General features: G+C 30.7%; 1 protein-coding gene across 1 annotated transcript in view; it reads right to left on the bottom strand.

Annotated features, from left to right (window-relative positions):
* LOC139090688 (uncharacterized) overlaps positions 1-19,690 on the bottom strand; it is a 78,598-nt gene that overhangs the window by 39,992 nt on the left and 18,916 nt on the right. The window contains exons 6-16 of the mRNA XM_070640489.1: positions 19,524-19,677; positions 19,179-19,339; positions 14,909-19,090; positions 12,909-13,214; positions 12,549-12,700; positions 11,336-12,134; positions 11,026-11,184; positions 10,745-10,957; positions 10,380-10,622; positions 4,064-8,058; positions 47-4,016 (exon numbers count right to left, since the gene is read on the bottom strand). Of these exons, the coding sequence (XP_070496590.1) occupies positions 47-4,016; positions 4,064-8,058; positions 10,380-10,622; positions 10,745-10,957; positions 11,026-11,184; positions 11,336-12,134; positions 12,549-12,700; positions 12,909-13,214; positions 14,909-19,090; positions 19,179-19,339; positions 19,524-19,677 (14,334 nt within the window). The remainder of the gene's footprint in view (positions 1-46; positions 4,017-4,063; positions 8,059-10,379; positions 10,623-10,744; positions 10,958-11,025; positions 11,185-11,335; positions 12,135-12,548; positions 12,701-12,908; positions 13,215-14,908; positions 19,091-19,178; positions 19,340-19,523; positions 19,678-19,690) is intronic.

The following is a 19,690-nucleotide window of genomic DNA, read 5'->3' on the forward strand; positions in this document are numbered from 1 at the left end:
TAAAAATATTTGAATTAAAATTGTTTGAAAATAAATCTGAACTAACTTTATCTTCATCGGAAGTAGATGGTATTTCAGAGGAGTTATCTTGAATATCATCAACAATGCAAACATGATGCTCTTCTCCATTGGATTCACTAATACTTTTTTGTTTTTTTGATTTTCGCTTTTTGGAATGTTTTATTTTTGGTTTCTTTTCATTATCCTTTGAAGAATCTTCTTGTGTTGTGTTTTCCGAGTCATCAGGTTTTCCTTTTTCATCTTTTAATTGGATTTTATTCTCTTCGGAATTTTCTCGCTCTAAATTCGATGTGTCTTCTGTCAAGTCTTTTTTCATGACTTTTTCAATTGTTAGAACTTCTTGCTCTTTTTCAAGGTATTCACTTATATCTTTTATGGCCTTACGTGATTTTTTGTCTGGACGTTTCTTTATGTGCGTTTTTGTTGTTTTTTCATTTGATTCAAGAATAGAATCGGTTAGGTTATCCACATTTTCCAAGCCTTTTTTAAATTCGGTTTGCTCTTCAACATTTAAATTATTAGGCTGAACAATACTTGATTGTAATTTAATTACATTTGTTGATTTAACAGGTATGTACTCAAAATGAGGAATTTTGGGATCGGGAAACTCTTCTTTAATTTCTGATGGTTTATTTTCTCTTTTTGAAGCTTTATGTTTAGTGCCATTTATTTCATCATTTATAATAGGTTTCCCATCGTTTCCAGTTAAAACTTCTGCATATGTTTTTTTCTGATTCCAAACACTTTCATATTTTATTGCATCAGCCTTAATGGGTTGTTCATTAGTAGATTCTTGCGGTTCTTTCTCAACTTCTAATTTGTAGTTTTCATTTTCTCTTTTTTTGTTATTTTTATATTTTTTAATTTTTTTCTCTTTTAAAGCAATAGGCTCTTTAATTAATTCTTTTTCCAATACTTTGTCCATTTCTTTTATGATGTTTTGGATTGCATGTGATTCAGATTGGCCTCCCAAATCTATTTCAACTTCCTCGTGATTTTTTTCAAGTGCAACAACAGCAGCGATATCAGCTTTGACAGATGGTATTATTGGAGTATTTTTGTTCTTCTTCAATGATACTTTTGAAAGGTTTGACTCTTCAATAACTTTAGGACGATCGCTTCCAAGAATTTCTGCAAACGATCTATTAAAAGTATTTTCAGTTTTCACGTCCTCGCGTTTGAAAACACTTAATGAATCAATACTAGGTGGAAATTCGTCATCGCCACTTTTTGATGCTTTAATTCGATTTCTTTTTATTTTCTTTTTCTCCTTAAAAACTTTTGACTTAGTATCAAGCTCATCGCCACTTATATCTTGTGTACTATCGATTATATACATTGGTTGTGGTATTACTTCTAAATTGATAGATTGCTCTGGTTTGCCACCTTTTTGTTCTTTGATTACTTGCTCAATGATTTCTTTTTCAATTTCAGTGATCTCGGATGGTTTGATTGGTTCTGATTCATCTGGCTTTTCAATATCAACTGATTTAAACTCTTCAGGAATCTCTTGAACTGGTTCAGCAATCTTTTCAACGATTAGTTCTTCGACTACTTGCTCAATGGTTTCTTTTTCAATTTCAGTGATCTCGGATGGTTTGATTGGTTCTGATTCATCTGGCTTTTCAATATCAACTGATTTAAGCTCTTCAGGAATCTCTTGAACTGGTTCAGCAATCTTTTCAACGATTAGTTCTTCGACTACTTGCTCAATGGTTTCTTTTTCAATTTCAGTGATCTCGGATGGTTTGATTGATTCCGATTCTTCTGTCTTTTCAATATCAACTGATTTAAGCTCTTCAGGAATCTCTTGAACTGGTTCAGCAATCTTTTCAACGATTAGTTCTTCGACTACTTGCTCAATGGTTTCTTTTTCAATTTCAGTGATCTCGGATGGTTTGATTGGTTCTGATTCATCTGGCTTTTCAATATCAACTGATTTAAGCTCTTCAGGAATCTCTTGAACTGGTTCAGCAATCTTTTCAACGATTAGTTCTTCGACTACTTGCTCAATGGTTTCTTTTTCAATTTCAGTGATCTCGGATGGTTTGATTGATTCCGATTCTTCTGTCTTTTCAATATCAACTGTTTTAGACTCTTCAGGAATCTCTTGAACTGGTTCAGCAATCTTTTCAACGATTAGTTCTTCGACTACTTGCTCAATGGTTTCTTTTTCAATTTCAGTGATCTCGGATGGTTTGATTGATTCCGATTCTTCTGTCTTTTCAATATCAACTGTTTTAGACTCTTCAGGAATCTCTTGAACTGGTTCAGCAATCTTTTCAACGATTAGTTCTTCGACTACTTGCTCAATGGTTTCTTTTTCAATTTCAGTGATCTCGGATGGTTTGATTGATTCTGATTCTTCTGTCTTTTCAATATCAACTGTTTTAGACTCTTCAGGAATCTCTTGAACTGGTTCAGCAATCTTTTCAACGATTAGTTCTTCGACTACTTGTTCTTTGATTTCTTTTTCAATTTCAGTGATCTCGGATGGTTTGATTGATTCCGATTCTTCTGTCTTTTCAATATCAACTGTTTTAGACTCTTCAGGAATCTCTTGAACTGGTTCAGTAATCTTTTCAACGATTGTTTCTTCGATTACTTGCTCAATGGTTTCTTTTTCAATTTCAGTGATTTCGGTTGGTTTAATTGGTTCCGATTCTTCTAACTTTTCAATGTCAGCTGGTTTTGGCTGTTCACAAATTTCTTGAACTGGCTCAGCAATCTTTTCAACGATTATTTCTTCGACTACTTGTTCAATGGTTTCTTTTTCAATTTCAATGACCTCGGACGGTTTAATTGGTTCTGATTCTTCTGTCTTTTTAATATCAGCTGGTTTTGACTCTTCAGAAATCTCTTGAACTGGTTCAGTAATCTTTTCAACGATTGTTTCTTCGATTACTTGCTCAATGGTTTCTTTTTCAATTTCAGTGATCTCGGATGGTTTGATTGATTCCGATTCTTCTGGCTTTTCAATATCAACTGATTTAGACTCTTCAGGAATCTCTTGAACTGGTTCAGCAATCTTCTCAATGATTATTTCTTCGACTACTTGCTCAATAATTTCTTTTTCTTTAATTGGTTCTTCTAACTTTTCAATGTCAGCTGGTTTTGGCTGTTCACAAATCTCTTGAACTGGTTCAGCAATTTTCTCAACGATTGTTTCTTCGACTACTTGCTCAATGATTTCTTTTTCGATTTCAGTGATTTCGGTTGGTTTAATTGGTTCCGATTCTTCTAACTTTTCAATGTCAGCTGGTTTTGGCTCTTCACAAATCTCTTGGACTGGCTCAGCAATCTTTTCGACTATTATTTCTTCGATTACTTGCTCAATGATTTCTTTTTCAATTTCAGTGATCTCAGAGATTGTAATTGGTTCTGATTCTTCTGGCTTTTCAATATCAGCTGGTTTTGACTCTTCAGGAATCTCTTTGGCAGGCTCAGCAATCTTTTCGACGATTATTTCCTCGACTACTTGTTCAATCATGTCTTTTAAAATTTCATTAATCTCGGATGGTTTAATTGGTTCCGATTCTTCTGTTTCTTTACTTTCAGCTGGTTTTGACTCTTCAAGAATCTCATGGACTGGCTCAGTAGCCTTTTCAACAATTATTTCTTGGACTGCTTGTTCTTTGATTTCTTTTTCAATTTCAGTGATCTCGGAAGGTTTAGTTGGTTCCGAATCTTCTAACTTTTGAATGTCAGCTGGTTTTGGCTCTTCACAAATCTCTTGGACTGGCTCAGCAATCTTTTCGACTATTATTTCTTCGATTACTTGCTCAATGATTTCTTTTTCAATTTCAGTGATCTCAGATTTTGTAATTGGTTCTAATTCTTCTGGCTTTTCAATATCAACTGATTTAGGCTCTTCAGGAATCTCTTGAACTGGTTCAGCAATCTTCTCAACGATTATTTCTTCGACTACTTGCTCAATGATTTCTTTTTCAATTTCAGTGATCTCGGATGGTTTAATTGGTTCCGATTCTTCTGTTCTTTACTTTCAGCTGGTTTTGACTCTTCAAGAATCTCATGGACTGGCTCAGTAGCCTTTTCAACAATTATTTCTTGGACTGCTTGTTCTTTGATTTCTTTTTCAATTTCAGTGATCACGGATGGTTTAATTGGTTCCGAATCTACTGTTTTTTCAATATCAACTGTTTTAAGCTCTTCAACAGAGTCAATGGATTTTTGAGCCATTTCATTATCTTTAATTTGATTTGTTACATATTTGGTCTCAGCATCAGCCAAAGCAAACATGTCATATGGTGTTTTCCAATAAATGTTATCGTCATAAATATTTGATTCTTCCTTTTCGATTTCTGTTATGTTAATTTGATGTAATTTTTTACATTCAATATTGTTATCAGAAGTTGATTCTTTAAGAATGTCTTTAGAAATTGAGGTATAATATTTATTTTCTATTTCATTCAATGCTAATATATCATAGTTATTGAATTCATTTGAATATGGTAAATGCTTTGTTTCTTGTATGTTCGAATGTATTATATTTGCAGACATGATATTGTCCTTAGATATTTGTTTTTCATTAATTGTTTCAATTTCATCTTTTTCAGTAGCAGTTATTTGCTCCTCATTTTTAATTTGAATGGTAGGTTGTTTTAATTCTTGCAATTGTGGGTACTCATTTATGATCTCTTGACTACTTATTTCTTCTTTTAATTCAACTTCAGCCCTAATATTCTTACATTCCTCATAATTTTTCTCGGCATCTCTAAGTGTCAATGTGTCGTATGAAGCAATTGTTTCATACGAATAAATGCTTCCATCATCAAATTCTTTTGAATCTTTGGATTTATTATCACTTAGTTCAGCAGAGTTATCTAATGCCAATTTTTGTGTTTCAGTCTCGTCTTTTTGTGTGGAATTCGTGTTAGATATATGATACATATTTTCAACAAATTTCAAATTTAACAAGTCATACGGAACAGATTCATCCACAAGCGTGCGTAAATATATATACTTTTCTTGATCATCGTTGATTTTAATTTTCTCATCATCACATTTACTGTTGTCGATTGAGTCATCACTTTCGGATTCCTTCTCTTTTATTTTTGGTTCGGGCATTTTTTTCACGTTTTCGGATTTATGTGATTCTATTTTAATTTTGTGCACTTCTAAATTTATTTTTTCTTCATTATTGTGCGTTATATTTAAATTGGAATCTTTTTGTTCAGTAGAATCAAAGACTAGATTTTCGATTGAGTGAATTTGAGTATTTAAATTTGGCTCCATAGTGTTAGAAATTGGTTCAACAATGTTTGAAACCTCACTTTGAAGACTAACTGTCGTACACAATGAAACATATTTCTCAACATCAGTATATTCTTGATAATTATATTTGGGGATTTCAAACAGGAAATTTTTCATGCTCTCATCATTGGATTTTAAATCTAACAATATTGGTGCTTCATCAATTTTTCTACCCTCTCCAATTGGTAATGTGTTAATTAGTGCGTGCATCATATTAGTTTGATTTTGATCGGTTATTAATGATGTGCCAATTTCGGGCTCATTTAGGGATTGGTTAGTTACCTGCTCCAAATTATTAATATTAGATAATGCATAAGGTTTTTGGGGCTCTAAAATTACTTGATCTTCAACTTCGGCTCTTAGTTGCTCAGCGGTCTCTTCAGTTATAATATCCCAGTCATCTCCGATACTATTTTTTCTTTCTTCGGATGTATCCAATATTGTTTCTTCGGGTAATTTTTCCAAAACATTTTCTAAATTTACCAGACTAACTTCCGTTGATTTTTTTAGCACTTCTTCACATTCATCACCTGATTTTATTTCTTCTAATTGCTTCTTGTCAAAGTCGTCTGTTATTTCTTCTACAATGCTTTTAGCACCTTCTATTTTAGTAATTATAGCGTTAGTAATTTGTTTAACGCGATTACCATGATCAGTAGACTGTTGTATTTCTTTTGTGTCGATGTCATCAAGTCTAATTACTTCGGGCAACTCTTCAACTCGTGCCTGTGCGCTTTCAATTTTCTGAATAATAACGCTTGTTATATTGCGAATTTTGTCTCGAGTATCATCACTTAAAGTACATTCATAATTTCCTTCAATCAAGTCTGTTTCGTCAACTGTATCGGTTGCCTTTAAAATTTCTTCTGTCCTTTCAACAGTTTCTGATATTTCTTTAGTAATAATTGAAATATCTTGTTGCTCTGGTGCTTGTATTTCTTGTTCCTCGTTAAGTACATTGTGTTTTGTATTTTCATTAATTGATATCTCTTTAGGTGTGATGACTTCTTCGTTGACTGAAATTTCTAATTTTTCTACGTCATTATTTGTCTTAGTACCTGAAGAGGTCATTGATTCATCTTCGATGATCGAATTTTGTGAAGATTCGGTAATGACTTCTTCAATTATGTCTTTCTCAATATTTTCGTTATTGGCAACAGTTTCGTTGTTTATAAACGAAAGGGCTTCATCAATCGTCGAAGTATCATAAATAATTTCAAAGCTATTATCGTGAAGTAATTTGTCATCATGTTTTCGACATTTTCCGGTAATTGAAGCAATTGTTGAAATTTCATGTTCAATTTTAGGAACATCTTCATCAACAACGAATGAAATCTCCAGTTTACCTTGTAACGTGATTTCATCTTCTGATGTGTCAGTGTATTCCTGAATATTCTCTAAATGTTTTTCAGGCTCAATTTTTTCAGACAATAATTCTTGCGTTAAAATTACTTCTTTTTCTAAAGGAAAATCAATTGAGCGTTCAATTACTGTGTCAAGTGTTGCAGTTGAAACTGATTCCCAATCGCCTTCAATAGTTTTAACTTCTTCTCCAAGTTCTGGTGAATCTAATTTAACCGTCTCAATTTGTGTCGAAAAATTTTCAACTGTTACAGCTTGAATATTTTGTTCAAGGGTTTTTTCAACTTTTACCGCATATGTTTGTGGTAAGGACAAATGAATTTGCTGAATTGGGATTTTATTTACAGCTTCGTGTTCGATTAAAATAACTCGTTTCATATTTACTTTTTTATTTAAATCTGCGTCTAAATTACTTTCGTTTTTATTTTCGTCGTCTCGTTCGTTCTTCTTCTTTCCATTCTTTCTTTTTGGTTTTTCTTGATGATCTTTCATTTCCTCGCTACTTGTGCTTGAGGTTTCAGAATGAGTTTCAAAAACTTTTTTTGTCGTGGATAAATCAGCGCCATCACTTGGTTCTTTATTGGCATGTTTAGGGAAAATCCGTTTTTGCTTCTTCTTCGTTTCCACTTGCTTGTGACTAGTTGGTTGTTGAACCGTAATTGTCTCTTGTTTTTGCCAAAAAACATCTTGTGATGATGAGGGTGTTACCTTTGGAATTGTTCCTGTAACCTTTTCAGAATTATTTAACGTCTGAGTAGTTGTTATGGATGAAACTGCTGTATCAATTTGTCCACTTCTGGCACGTAATCCTTTAAGGATATCTGCATATGTCTTACCTCCATCATCAACTACAGGAGTCGTTTTTGAATGGACATTATCAGCTACAACCTCAACTTTAACATCTTTTTTAGCCTCTTCTGGAGCTATTTTTTCTGTAATAGCGATTGGATCAAGCTTTTTAACAACTTCAGATGATGTAAATGTTTTTGTTTCTTTAATAGGCTGACTTTTTTGATGATGATGTCTGCGATCTCGTTTGTCTTTTATTTTAGGCTTCTCAGAATCAATTTTAGTTTGATTATTTTCAGGAATACGAGCAGGTGCCTCATTGACATGCTTCACTTCAGAAATGATTTTAGGCTCTACAAAAGCTTCAGCAATGGGTTTAGCAACATTATTATTTGGAATTCCCCATACGTTTCCTACAGGAGATCTTCCTTGATGAAATCGGATGCGACCCATTACAACATCAGCGTAAGTCCAGTTAATAGGTGATGTGTTATTGTCACGATTTATGTTTACGATAGAGTAATGCTCTGGGTTTTGGGGATCCAATTCAACCAGTTTTGATGTCAATAAATTTATTTGGTGTACAAGAGCCGCCAATATATTGCGTTGAGCCTGTTATTGAAATTACGCAAGAAATGTTTGTTTAATTTTCAAAAAAGCAACAAAAACGTTTTTGATGATGTTTTTAAATGTCTTTTTGATGGTAGATTATGAGGAAATTATAAAGCATTTAATAAGAGCCAAAAAAGTTTGATTAGGGTTAAAGAAGAGAGGGAGAATTTGAGCACCAAAAGTTTTGACGTAAAAAAATGTTCAAGCATTGATTTATCCCATGAAAGAAAATAATGTGTCAGCAGAATAAATTTAAAGTATGACAAGTAGGTGGATTTAGAAAATAAAAAAAATTCATATCGATTTCTGATAAGTGGCTGCGATAAAGAATTTTTTTATTAATATTACTTTCTTTTTTTCGGTCCAAAAACAACAAATTTAATTAAATTTTGAACAGTAAATAAAAATAAAACATGACTTTAAACAAAAAAAAAATAAAGAACAAAATATTTTAAAATTGATGAAAAAATAGATTAGATTCAAATGTTTAAAAAGTCAACGTCCGGTGTACCGCGTTTGATTATAGTTTTTATATGATCGTTTCTCATTTTGATATTCTCTTGAATATTTTTGATTCTCTCTCGAGACGACTATTTTATTTAAATTTTTTTTTTTTGTTTTTATTGACAAAAGTGTATAGACAATAGAAACAGCACAGTACCCACAAATACGAAAATATATATATATTTTTTTGAGTTTATTTATAGATTTATGTGATAAATGGTTTTGTGAATGAAGGAATAGTAAGGATGGAATAGGATCATAAAGACGATATTAAATATAATAGAAGAAAAAAATAAAAAAATGTTTTAACATTACCCAGAAGATATAAAATGTTTTGTAAAATCATGTAAATATTGTTTAATTTTCAATTTTTTTCCAAATTTTAATTACTTACTCCTAATTTTTAAGAAATCAAATTAAACTCATTACATGATTTTTAAAATATGAATCCAAAATAATGTATGGAATGTGATGAATAGTAAGTGGAAGAAGTTTATTCAATTTGACGTTTTAAAAAGATTATTGTTTAATGTTTGTATATTCCTATCAAGTCATAAAGTAAATACTACAAGATTTTACAAATGATTCAAATTTCTATCTAAAAATACATTATTGAATAATGGAGGAACCTTGAAGATGAGAAAAGTCTTCTGTTATTTTATATTTATCAACTTCTTGAATAAACGTATGGCTATTAATATTGGATACGAATATACATGAAATGTAAATCAAGTTTCAAGTCGCAAGATCCGAACAATAATTATATACAAATTATTCATCTACTTATTTTTAATAATTGGTTGATTCTTAATCACTGTCGTTTATGAAAATGTCAACTAGAAAAATATATAGGAATGTTGAGAAAATCTCAAAAAAATTTCTTATCTAAAAATATGCTGAACGAAAATATCTACGAGTGCTTTGCAACGAATTGAATGTGATTTCTTTTTGTTTTAGGATACTACATGTGCTTCGTGTGAGATTTCCTACACGTAGATCATTTGCAATCGCCATGAACTAATAAGTCACACAAGAAATTACTATGTATGTCAACGTGAAGAAAGTATTAATGAGAAAAAATTAAAACAAATGAAAATGAGTAACATAAAAGAAATAAAAAAAAAAGAAAAACAGTCTTTTGTCTGATGAATTTGGCACGGTTAGATGTAAAACAAAACTTAAAAACAATTTGAAATGAATGGGTTTAATAATCTGCCAAAAACTTATCAATCTTTGCACGTCTTTTGATATCTTTGTGCTATTCAAAAAGAAGCTTTATTACGTAAGAACACTTCTAAATTTTTAGCGACTAATTCATTCTCGAGTTAAGAAAAAAAAAATCTCTCAATAAACATTATTAGTCGCAGCCACTGTGTATTTTGGGCAAAAGAAAATAAAATGATCATAATTATGAATATGAAGTAGATATAACGAATCAACAAAATTTTCCAAATATGAAATCAACGCTAATTAATAATTAATTCCCAAAACCAAGAATGTTTAAAACAGAAGAAGAATCTAAATAAATTATTGCGCAACTGTTTGATTTGTAAGCAATAATTTTTGTACATGTGAAATTATATTGCCTTAAAGTGTTGATAAAATTAATATTTTCTTAAAATATTGATATTGTATAAATGTGTAAAGAATAAATGAAGTAAGAACGCCAACATAATGTATAGAGATAGTTTGATGAAATCAAATATAATTGAGAAGAGTGTGGTATTTTAAGACTAGAATTTTTTTTTCAATTTTTGCAAAAATAAGTAAAATGGTGGAATGATGTGCAGTGTTATAAAATAAATCAAAATCCTTACCTGTATGGTGTCAGTTGCATCACCATGGTCTGGTGTCAAAGTCTTCAGCAACTGTTCTTCTTGCACCAATTTCTGCTTCAATATTTGGATATCATGTTGGTATTTATCAATTTGCTGTAAGGCCTTCTCCAAATCACCTATTTGTCGCGAGACATCTTGGTAGAGTTGATCCAAATTCTGAATTACAGCTGTGTATTCATCATTCAAATCTTTCTCACATGACAATTCAGTACGGAAATGCACCTATAGTAAATAAAGTAAAAAGAGTTGTCCTTTTAATAATATTTTCTTTCATTATGACACACCCCTGTATTAGTGAGAAAGAAATATATAAAAAAAATGGAAATGTAATACAAAATCTTTACTTGAAGTTTCTCATACGAAATTGTTATTTTCGTTTTCTGTGTGGTGATGTCAGCCAAGGTCTTTTCCAAATACACTAACTGATCACGTAGCGGTCTATTACGATATTGAGGAGACTCAAATGTTCCACGCGATTTCTTTATCCAATTGTATACATCCTTTATCTTCTTTTCATACTGATCCCATTCTTCCGTTAATTCCAAAAGCAAGGCATTCTGTATCAATCAAAATTGAATTAATTTAATAAAGTCATAGAAATGACGATTTAAAAATTTCACTATACCCTTTTGATAAGTATCGACTCAATTTCCAATTTTAAGTTTTCTGATTCCTGGAGTTTTTCCTTTAATCTATCAACAATCTTATACTCGGAAATATCATCCAAAAATTTATTCATATCGCTTAAGTTTTGTGTGATTGATTTGATGCTGCTCAATGACGTCTATAAATAAATATTATTTCATTGTTCAATAGAAAATTCAATAAATGAGATTGTTTAAAGAAAGGAGAGGAAAATGAAATAAAAATGTGAATAAAATTGTTAACGTGAATAATTATAAATAATATAGTTTTGACAGTACATATATACATACCGTATATTCAGCCAATTTCGTTTGTGTTTCTTGTTGATTGTTAATTTTCAATTCCTGATTTACAAAAATCTTTTTCTCTGTAGCCCAGTTAATGATAATTTGATAGAGTTCCATAAATTTCGACCATGCATCAACTACGTTATCGATAATCGTTTTTTGATCGTCTAATAAAGTAAAAATATGACCAAGTCTTTCGCGGGTAAGTTCAAGATTCTGTCGGATATTAAATGCTTCGCTTTCATCTTGTGTCGATTCAATTATGCTTTGTCCATTTTTATTTGCAGTGTCGTACCATTCAGTAACTGAAGGTCTTTCTTGGCAACTATTGTGTATTGAAACTTTATATTCCAATGGTTCCGTGTAATGACTTTTTAATTTTTCTTCCGTATCAATAATCCAGCCGTGTACTTTTTCCATGTTAAATAGATATTCGCTCCTAATCGTTTTAGCCATTTTGAATGCGCGGTTGTATTCCTCCATTTTATCTAGTAATCCTTCAACCTTTAACTCTAAATCCTTTAAGTGTTTTATTATCTCTGGTGATATATATTCCTCGAATTCGTCCAATGAATTTGCAATTTTCTTTATTTCGTTACGATAATTTGAAAGCTTATTATGAATTTGTTCAACTGTATGCTCGATTTGATCGATATCTTTTGCATATGGATCTAATTCCGCTAACTGCTGTTCAATTTTTTGCAACTCAGTATCAATTTGCGCACAATTTTGTGACAAATCCTTTATTAATTCCAAAATCTTCTTCACCTGAATGTACTTGCCGTTTAGTGTGTTTGAGAGACTAATGATGATGCATGCAACGTAAATAAAAGTTAAGTAAAAAAATAATAATAAATAAACGCAAGTGTGATAATGAAAAAGTTTAAATCAAGAAGAAAAACTTTTAGATATCTTGCCTGCCATTTTACCCATTGAAAATATTTTTAGAAGATTTTGTTCAAAAGAAGAAAATTCATTTTAAATGCGAAATAACATAATTGGCGGTTGGCCAATTGAAATATAAAGAGTAAAAGTTACAAACACAAATTCTATTTATTTTCAGATGAATTTCGCTTTCTAAATCATAAAAAATATATTCCACAGTGCCACAGAATTGTATTGTGACCACATGTGATTCATTTTTTAAAAATCTTGAACAAATATCTGGCAAATTTTTATATAGGCTAAGGGCAAGATCGTTGTTTTTGTAACCTACCTAAATATTTGGTCGCTTATCGTTTCAAGCTTTTTCTTAATAGGATCAACCACCTCGGGTTGTTCTTCTTTTAAAAATTCAAGAACTGGTTTAGCAAGCTTCTTTAAATTTTGTTTGTGCTTCTCGAGAATTTTAATATCGTCAATGTATTGCTATTCAGAATGGAAAAGAAAAATAAAGTGTATAATAAATATTTGGTCTTGAATAATGCAATGAAAATGTGGTAAAAAAAATAAGAAGAATATTCATGAAGATCACATCATCAGAAACTTTTGATGTTATTATTATTGCTGGTTTTTGAATGTAGATGAAGCAAATCATCGAAATGTCAATTCTCATCGATATAAGAGGCATACTTACTAAAATGTTGTTTTTGACTTCTTCAAGTTGTGATTGTGACTTTTGACCAAAATCAATTTCTTTTGCTTTATCTGTTAAATTTAATAAACTCTTTTCAACAGCAGCAATATCTCGTTCCAAATCTATCCAGTTTTGTGCAATTTGCGACAATGTTTCAATTTGATTATCAATTGAATTAATCGTATTAGTCCACTTCAAATTAATATCGGTATTTTGACGTTGAATCTTTTCACGGTTTGACTGATCGGCGATATGCAATAATTTCTCAAAAAGTTGATTTAACTTATCGATTTGCTCTTGCTGGGCCTGCAAAACAAATAATGAAAAAAATAAAGTTGTTATTATGGTTTAAATAACAATTGAATTTTCGAGAAGTGTCATAAAGTTATAAAATTTGTTTTAATTTGATACAGCTTATCAATTTAATGGAATTTTATCAAGCTTCACGTCATATCTATTAATTGTTATGACCCTTCTCCAAAATCTACTAAATTCTATAATAATAGAATATATTTATTTTTTTTTAATTTAATTTATATTGTATTCAGAGACTTTTCCTTTCCGATTAGCCTTTGTCGAACTCTCGCCTTATACTAAATGGAAATGCAAATTATTCTCTAAAATCTTATTTTTTTCTTTCCTTTCAATTTTTTTTAAATTTTATTTTTGTTAAAAACACTACGAATACGCTTTTTTATGCCATCATCGCGTTAAAAATATTTGAGAATTAAAATACACCGGCAGCAGCCTTGTGTGCTTATGCTATGAGTATGAAGAAATGAATAGGAAAAATATATACGTATTCTACGATCGCAAACGAAGTGAATCGTTTCTACATTTCGTTGTCAAGCTATTAATGTAATAAAACTATAAATTGTGCTAATTCTTTTTAATTCGTGAAATGTCTACATATTCGATTGCCCTATTAAGCAACGCAAATTAATTTCATACTACGCAAAGATATAATCTCTATGAATGTCAGTTTAAACACATTTTTTAAATCATAATCATGTGGCAACTTAAAGTATTTATATTTTACGGTAGACGATAAAAAGTTTCGCTCACTTGCTAACTAAAATATACAGCACACATGTGTATTTCAATAATACTCAAGTCTTCTTGTTCTCCTGAAATTTTCAACCACAAGCTAAGAAAATTTTTTTGAGTATATTCCATTCAACATCTAAAAGATTATCATCAAAAATTTAACCTAAAGTCTTAAATAGTGATCATTATGATGATGTCAGACTACATGTATACAAAACTCAACTTCGACAAATTCATTATCACAAGGAATTATGGCCGGTTTTATAGATTTGATCAGTGTGTTGTTTTGCTTTTTTAATTAGCAAGGCCAATATTCTATAATTCATCAAATATGTTAGTGTGTCAACTGCAATATTAAGTATGACATCATCCACTCTCGATTTTACTTAGAATTATCGGAAGGGAAATATAAACAGAAATACAATCTTAATTTTTTTGTATGTATGCAGTGAGAGAAAAGAGACATTACGCAATTCAAATGTAAACATTCAAAATTGAGCATTTAATCTTTCATGGGAGAAGGTTAATGAAAATAAAGCTTTACTCATCAGATCGTACTTAAAAACTGAATGAATAGCGTACACCATGCCGCAAAGTTATGAATGATTTTTTTTTTCACTTTCAGTTTCTTTTTCTTTAATGTCTATTGTGTGTATTTCTTAAAATCATCTAAAAATAAAAAGGCATTTACAGTATTCGCGCCATCATTATGATAATCTATTGGTATGTGGTAGTAGTTTATTGCCTACTTTTTTGTTGAAGTTATCTATCTTTGTATTAAATAAAACGCATAAATCATTATTTGTGTTTTACGTTTGATAATAAACAAGAAATTATACTGTAAAAGTATAGTATGCTTAACCGCGAGATTCATATATTTTGTATATGTTATTCAATAAACTAATGTCACGGTCAAAAAATTGTTTAAATGTATTGATAGAAAACGAACTCACCTGAATAACTTTTAATTTGTCGTTGAGCTTTTGTAAAAAGTCCTGCAATTTACTGATTGAATTTATTGACGACTCTTTTGGAACTTTTGTCAAAATGTTATCAACTGATTGCAACAATGTACAATATTCTCTCCATAAATCATTACTATTTTGAAGATTTTGTTTGGATTTTTCGGCGCGTGCTGCGCTGTCCTTGAAAGTTGATGTATATTTTTGCAAATCGCGCAAAAGTTCTTCTTTACTGATATTATTTAGCGACGGCATGATATTTTTGGCACAATCATTGATTTTTTCCAGCAAAAGTTTAATTTCTGGCAATTTATTATCAACAAACGAAACATGTTTATCTATCAAAGATGTAATATTTTCAAAATCGATATCATCGTTGTCATATATGAAGTCACTCTCTACTAAGTTTATCCAATTGTTAAAGTCACCAACATGTTGTGTGTATTTCAAACGATAGTCCTTGTTGCCTTCAAGATAGTTTTTACGATCATTAATAGCTTCTGGTAAGCTTTTTAATAATGATTTTCCTATAGACACTGTATCAACTAATGAAGGAGGAAGTGATCGTTCATTGTCGATTCCATCTAAAATCGTTTGCAATTTTAGAAGCATTTTTTGAATGTCAGCAGCTAATGTTTCATGTTTTCTTATTTCTTGCTCAACGGTTTCAGTATCAATATCCAAAACAGGCAAAATTTTAACAGCTACTTCCTTTTCGTGAAGAACATTAATTGTTTTATTCAAATCACTTTCAAAGTTTTTGTAAAGATTTGCTGCTTTTTCATGTTGCTGACGAAGATTTTCAACGGTCTGCTTCAATGTTTGAAGTTGGACCTTTAGAGCTTGTAATTGTTCGATAATGTTATTTCTGTCTTCAACTGTTCCTTCAGATGCAATTTGCATACCCTTATCATTTGCAGATAACAAAAGTCCTTCACACTCATGAATCTTAAGCATTATTTTATCATATTGCTTAATTTTGTTTTCAATTTTGTCATCAGACTTTTCAATATGTGCAACAATATCAGTGTATTTCACATTGAAATTGACAATTTCATTAACTAAAGCAATAAATTGTTCACGAAGTAACAACAACTGCTTCAAACGACGAAGTTGATTTTCAATAGCGTCTATGATATCATCATGTGTAGACAACAGCTCCTTTATTTGTGGCAATGAGCTAATTTTCTGCATGCTCATTTCTGCTTTTTTAGCTTTTAATCGATTCAAAATATTTTCATATTCTTTCAACAAATTAACTACATCTTCTGTTTTGCTGCCTATGGGTTTATTCAACTCTTTTATCGATTGTTGAATTGAGAGAATAAATTGAGTATATTCAGCAATTTGTTTCTGAGATTCCTTCAATTGTTTGATATTGTCAACAATACCATTGTAACGCTCTTTCAACTTAAGGATAAGCAAGTTCAATTTATCAGTTAAATTTTTAACTTGACATGTTAGATTAAGACGGTCAACTTCAGATAGATTTTCCATAAGTGAATCAGCTTTATCTTGAATTGCTTTCAGTAAATATTCCTTACCTTCTGCTTCTTTTAATAATTTTTCATATTTATGTTTTTGTTCTTCTAAAATTTGGATACTAGAAGTTTTCACATTTGATGATAATATATGATTAATCTCTTTTATCCAATTCAAGAGTCCATCTGAATCTTGTTCATATTCCTTCTTCTTTTGCAATATTTTCTCAATATTCTGCAATTGCTGATTACATGTCAAAGTTAATGTTTGGATATCGTCCAAGAATGTGTCTACAATTTTTTGCAAATCATTTTTGCCACTGTCACCACATTGTTCTTTTATAGCTGACACTTGCTCAATTGTATCATTTAAAACACCATCAGAGAAATCTTTGATGTTTTGTAAACGATTACGATGTTCCTGCACTTCATAGTCGATTGCAGATGGCGCAAATGAAATGATCAAAGGCTTTGATTCACTTTGTGCTTTTTGATCATTTGTCCAGTTACGGATGATGTCAAATTTATTTTCTAAATTCTTTGCATTACTCAATCCTTGTAGTGCACGAGAATTTTCAGATTTTACAAGTTCATTTAGTTTCTTTTCTTTCGTATGTAAATCCATCACACATTGCTTCATTTTCTGCTGTTCACTTGCGTCTAATTCTGTGTGCATATTAGTAATCCTCTTGTTCAAAGAATCAATAAATGCTTGCTTATTCTCGATATCCTTTGAAAGATTCTTAAGATATTGTATGTATCCCTCAATTGGCTTAACCAAATAACCCAAAACGAAAGGTGTTGACAATTTCTCAATATTGTCGTCAAAGAAGAACTTTGTCTGATCGATTTCTGCTTTTAATTTATCAAGATTTTTATTTGTCATATCCAAAAGTTGAATTTTTCTTTCAATCCTCTTTTTAATATCGTTTTCACGTCGTTGGAAACCTTTTGAATGATCATCTACTTGCTGTGCGTCAAGGTTACTAATCACTTCAAATACTTTTGTTGCTTTTTCTTGCATTTTTTCTTTCAATTCTGGTGTTTTTGTTTCATTCTCATTTTTGATATTATTTAATTCGTTCAATTTTTGTTCACAATTCATTCCGCATGGACCATCAATAACTTCTAAACGCTGAATCAATCCATCGAAGAATTTTTTACCATCATTTACAGAACTCAAATAATCATCAATAAATTGTTGATTATTACGCTTGCGTTCAATTTGATTCATTAAAAGAGTCTCTAGATCGTCAAGACGTTTTTCCAAATCTGAAACTTCTTCATCCGGTAGCTGATTTGCTAATTCTGTCAAAATGATATTTCGTTTCTCATTGATTCCACCTAATACGTCGTTAATAGACTGAATGTCTTGTGCTGCAGATTCAGGACGGAGTTTAGATGGTTTAGATGCCACATCATTAGCAAATATTGTCTGTTGTTCAATCCAATCATTAATGTCATCACGTTTAGTAAGAATTTCATCAAATCCTTTGACTTTTTCTATCAATACATCAATACATGGAAGAAGTTTGTCAACCAAATCGTCTAATTTTGCTCTTACTAATAACTCTTTTTCGGGAATAGCAGGACTTTGATTAAACACTGGGGAACTTGGACGACTAATGCTTGCTGTAGCTGCTTCACAAGCTTGAACTGCCAACATCAATCTTTGCTTTTCTTGTTGTAATTTATCTTGCAAACTCTGCATCAACTGCAACTGCATCTTTGCATCATTTAATGTATTGATCGGTTTCTCCATTTCAAGATCAATCACTTTTTCGAATCCATCAAGGTTTTGCATTATACTATCAAGAGTTTCTTCATATTCCTTGAATTTGTTAAGTGAATCATACAAGCGATTTTTAATTTGAATTGATGTATAGAGTAATGAATTATAACTCTCTTGAATATTTTTAATTTGACTTTCGATACGTTCACGAATAGTACTTGAGAATGGTTCATATCGTTTAATTTGCTGTTGTCCTTTTGCATCAAGATCATCAATATTTGCTTGATATTTTTGAATGTAATCCAATAATGTCTCATGTTGAGCAATTTGTTCTTTTGTTTGATCGTAATTTGAAATATATAGTGAGTTGTGAGCCATAAGTTGAAATGAGATTTGAAGCAACCATTTTTCGATTTCTTGCAGCTGATATTGATATGCAGTGTAATCATTAATTTCCATATCAAATTCTCCAATTCGTTCAGTACAATTTTGTTTTAGAATATCAAATCTCTGAATGATAGCTTGAAGTTTTTCCTTATCCTCTTCCGGAGCTCCTAATGTTTCGAAATATTTCATTTCTTCACCTAAATCATCAACTTCATTTTTCTTTTGAGCTATTTCCGATTCCAAATATTTTAATCGCTCCAATAAAGTTTTCATTTCACTTATTTCACCATTACCCTTGGGAATCGATTGCAAAATTGCTTCTTTTTCTTGTAACCAATTATTCAATCGCTCTTTATTTTCAATTAGTGTATTCCAACGACTTGTTATTGCTTTAAGATTATTTGAAGATGCACCGATTTTAACCACAGTGTTATCCCATTCACCACGTATAGCTGTTATTTCATTCATGATTTCATCTTGTCTATTTTTAGGTAAATAATTTGACGAGCGTGTGAAAGCTTCTTGCATGAGATTTATGATCTTTTCACCCTCAGTTACGCGATTTAATAAAATCTGTAAATGATATATCATTAAAATATGTAGGATATTTTTAAAAATTGTATTAAAAAAGACAGCTGAAAAAATTAGTTTTGATGCTCACATTAATTTCGTTAAGATTTGAGTTGATGTCATCAAGATTCTTAATATTATTACATTTATCGATAGTTTTGTTTGCATTATCTAACCACTTATCAGCTTCATTCTTATATGTAGCATATTCGTTTTGGTCGATTATATTTTTGTTGATGATTAATAAAATACCTGTAGATTTTTAGAAAAAATTATACCTGTTATCGAAAATTCTCCATACAAAAACAGTTTAAGATAGTGTTTACATGTGTAACAATTGTCTTATTAGTGAATAGATAATTAAATTGATTGACAAAAATCACAAGTAAAATAAAGTTTTATGATCAAATAAATCATTAACATTAAGAGAAATTACCTTGTATTTGTGAAATTAATGAATTATATTTATCATTAAGGCCATTCGTTTGGTCACGAACCCAAGAGCAGGCACTTTTCTCCATCAAAACTTCACACATTTCATTAAGTTCTTCCATAACATCTTTGTAACCTTCAATTTCATTAGATAAGCTCTATATTAAGTAA

Source organism: Chironomus tepperi, unplaced genomic scaffold (assembly GCF_022539635.2).
Source record: "Chironomus tepperi strain 1889 unplaced genomic scaffold, CSIRO-AGI_Ctep_v1 contig_219, whole genome shotgun sequence".
NCBI lineage: Eukaryota > Metazoa > Arthropoda > Insecta > Diptera > Chironomidae > Chironomus > Chironomus tepperi.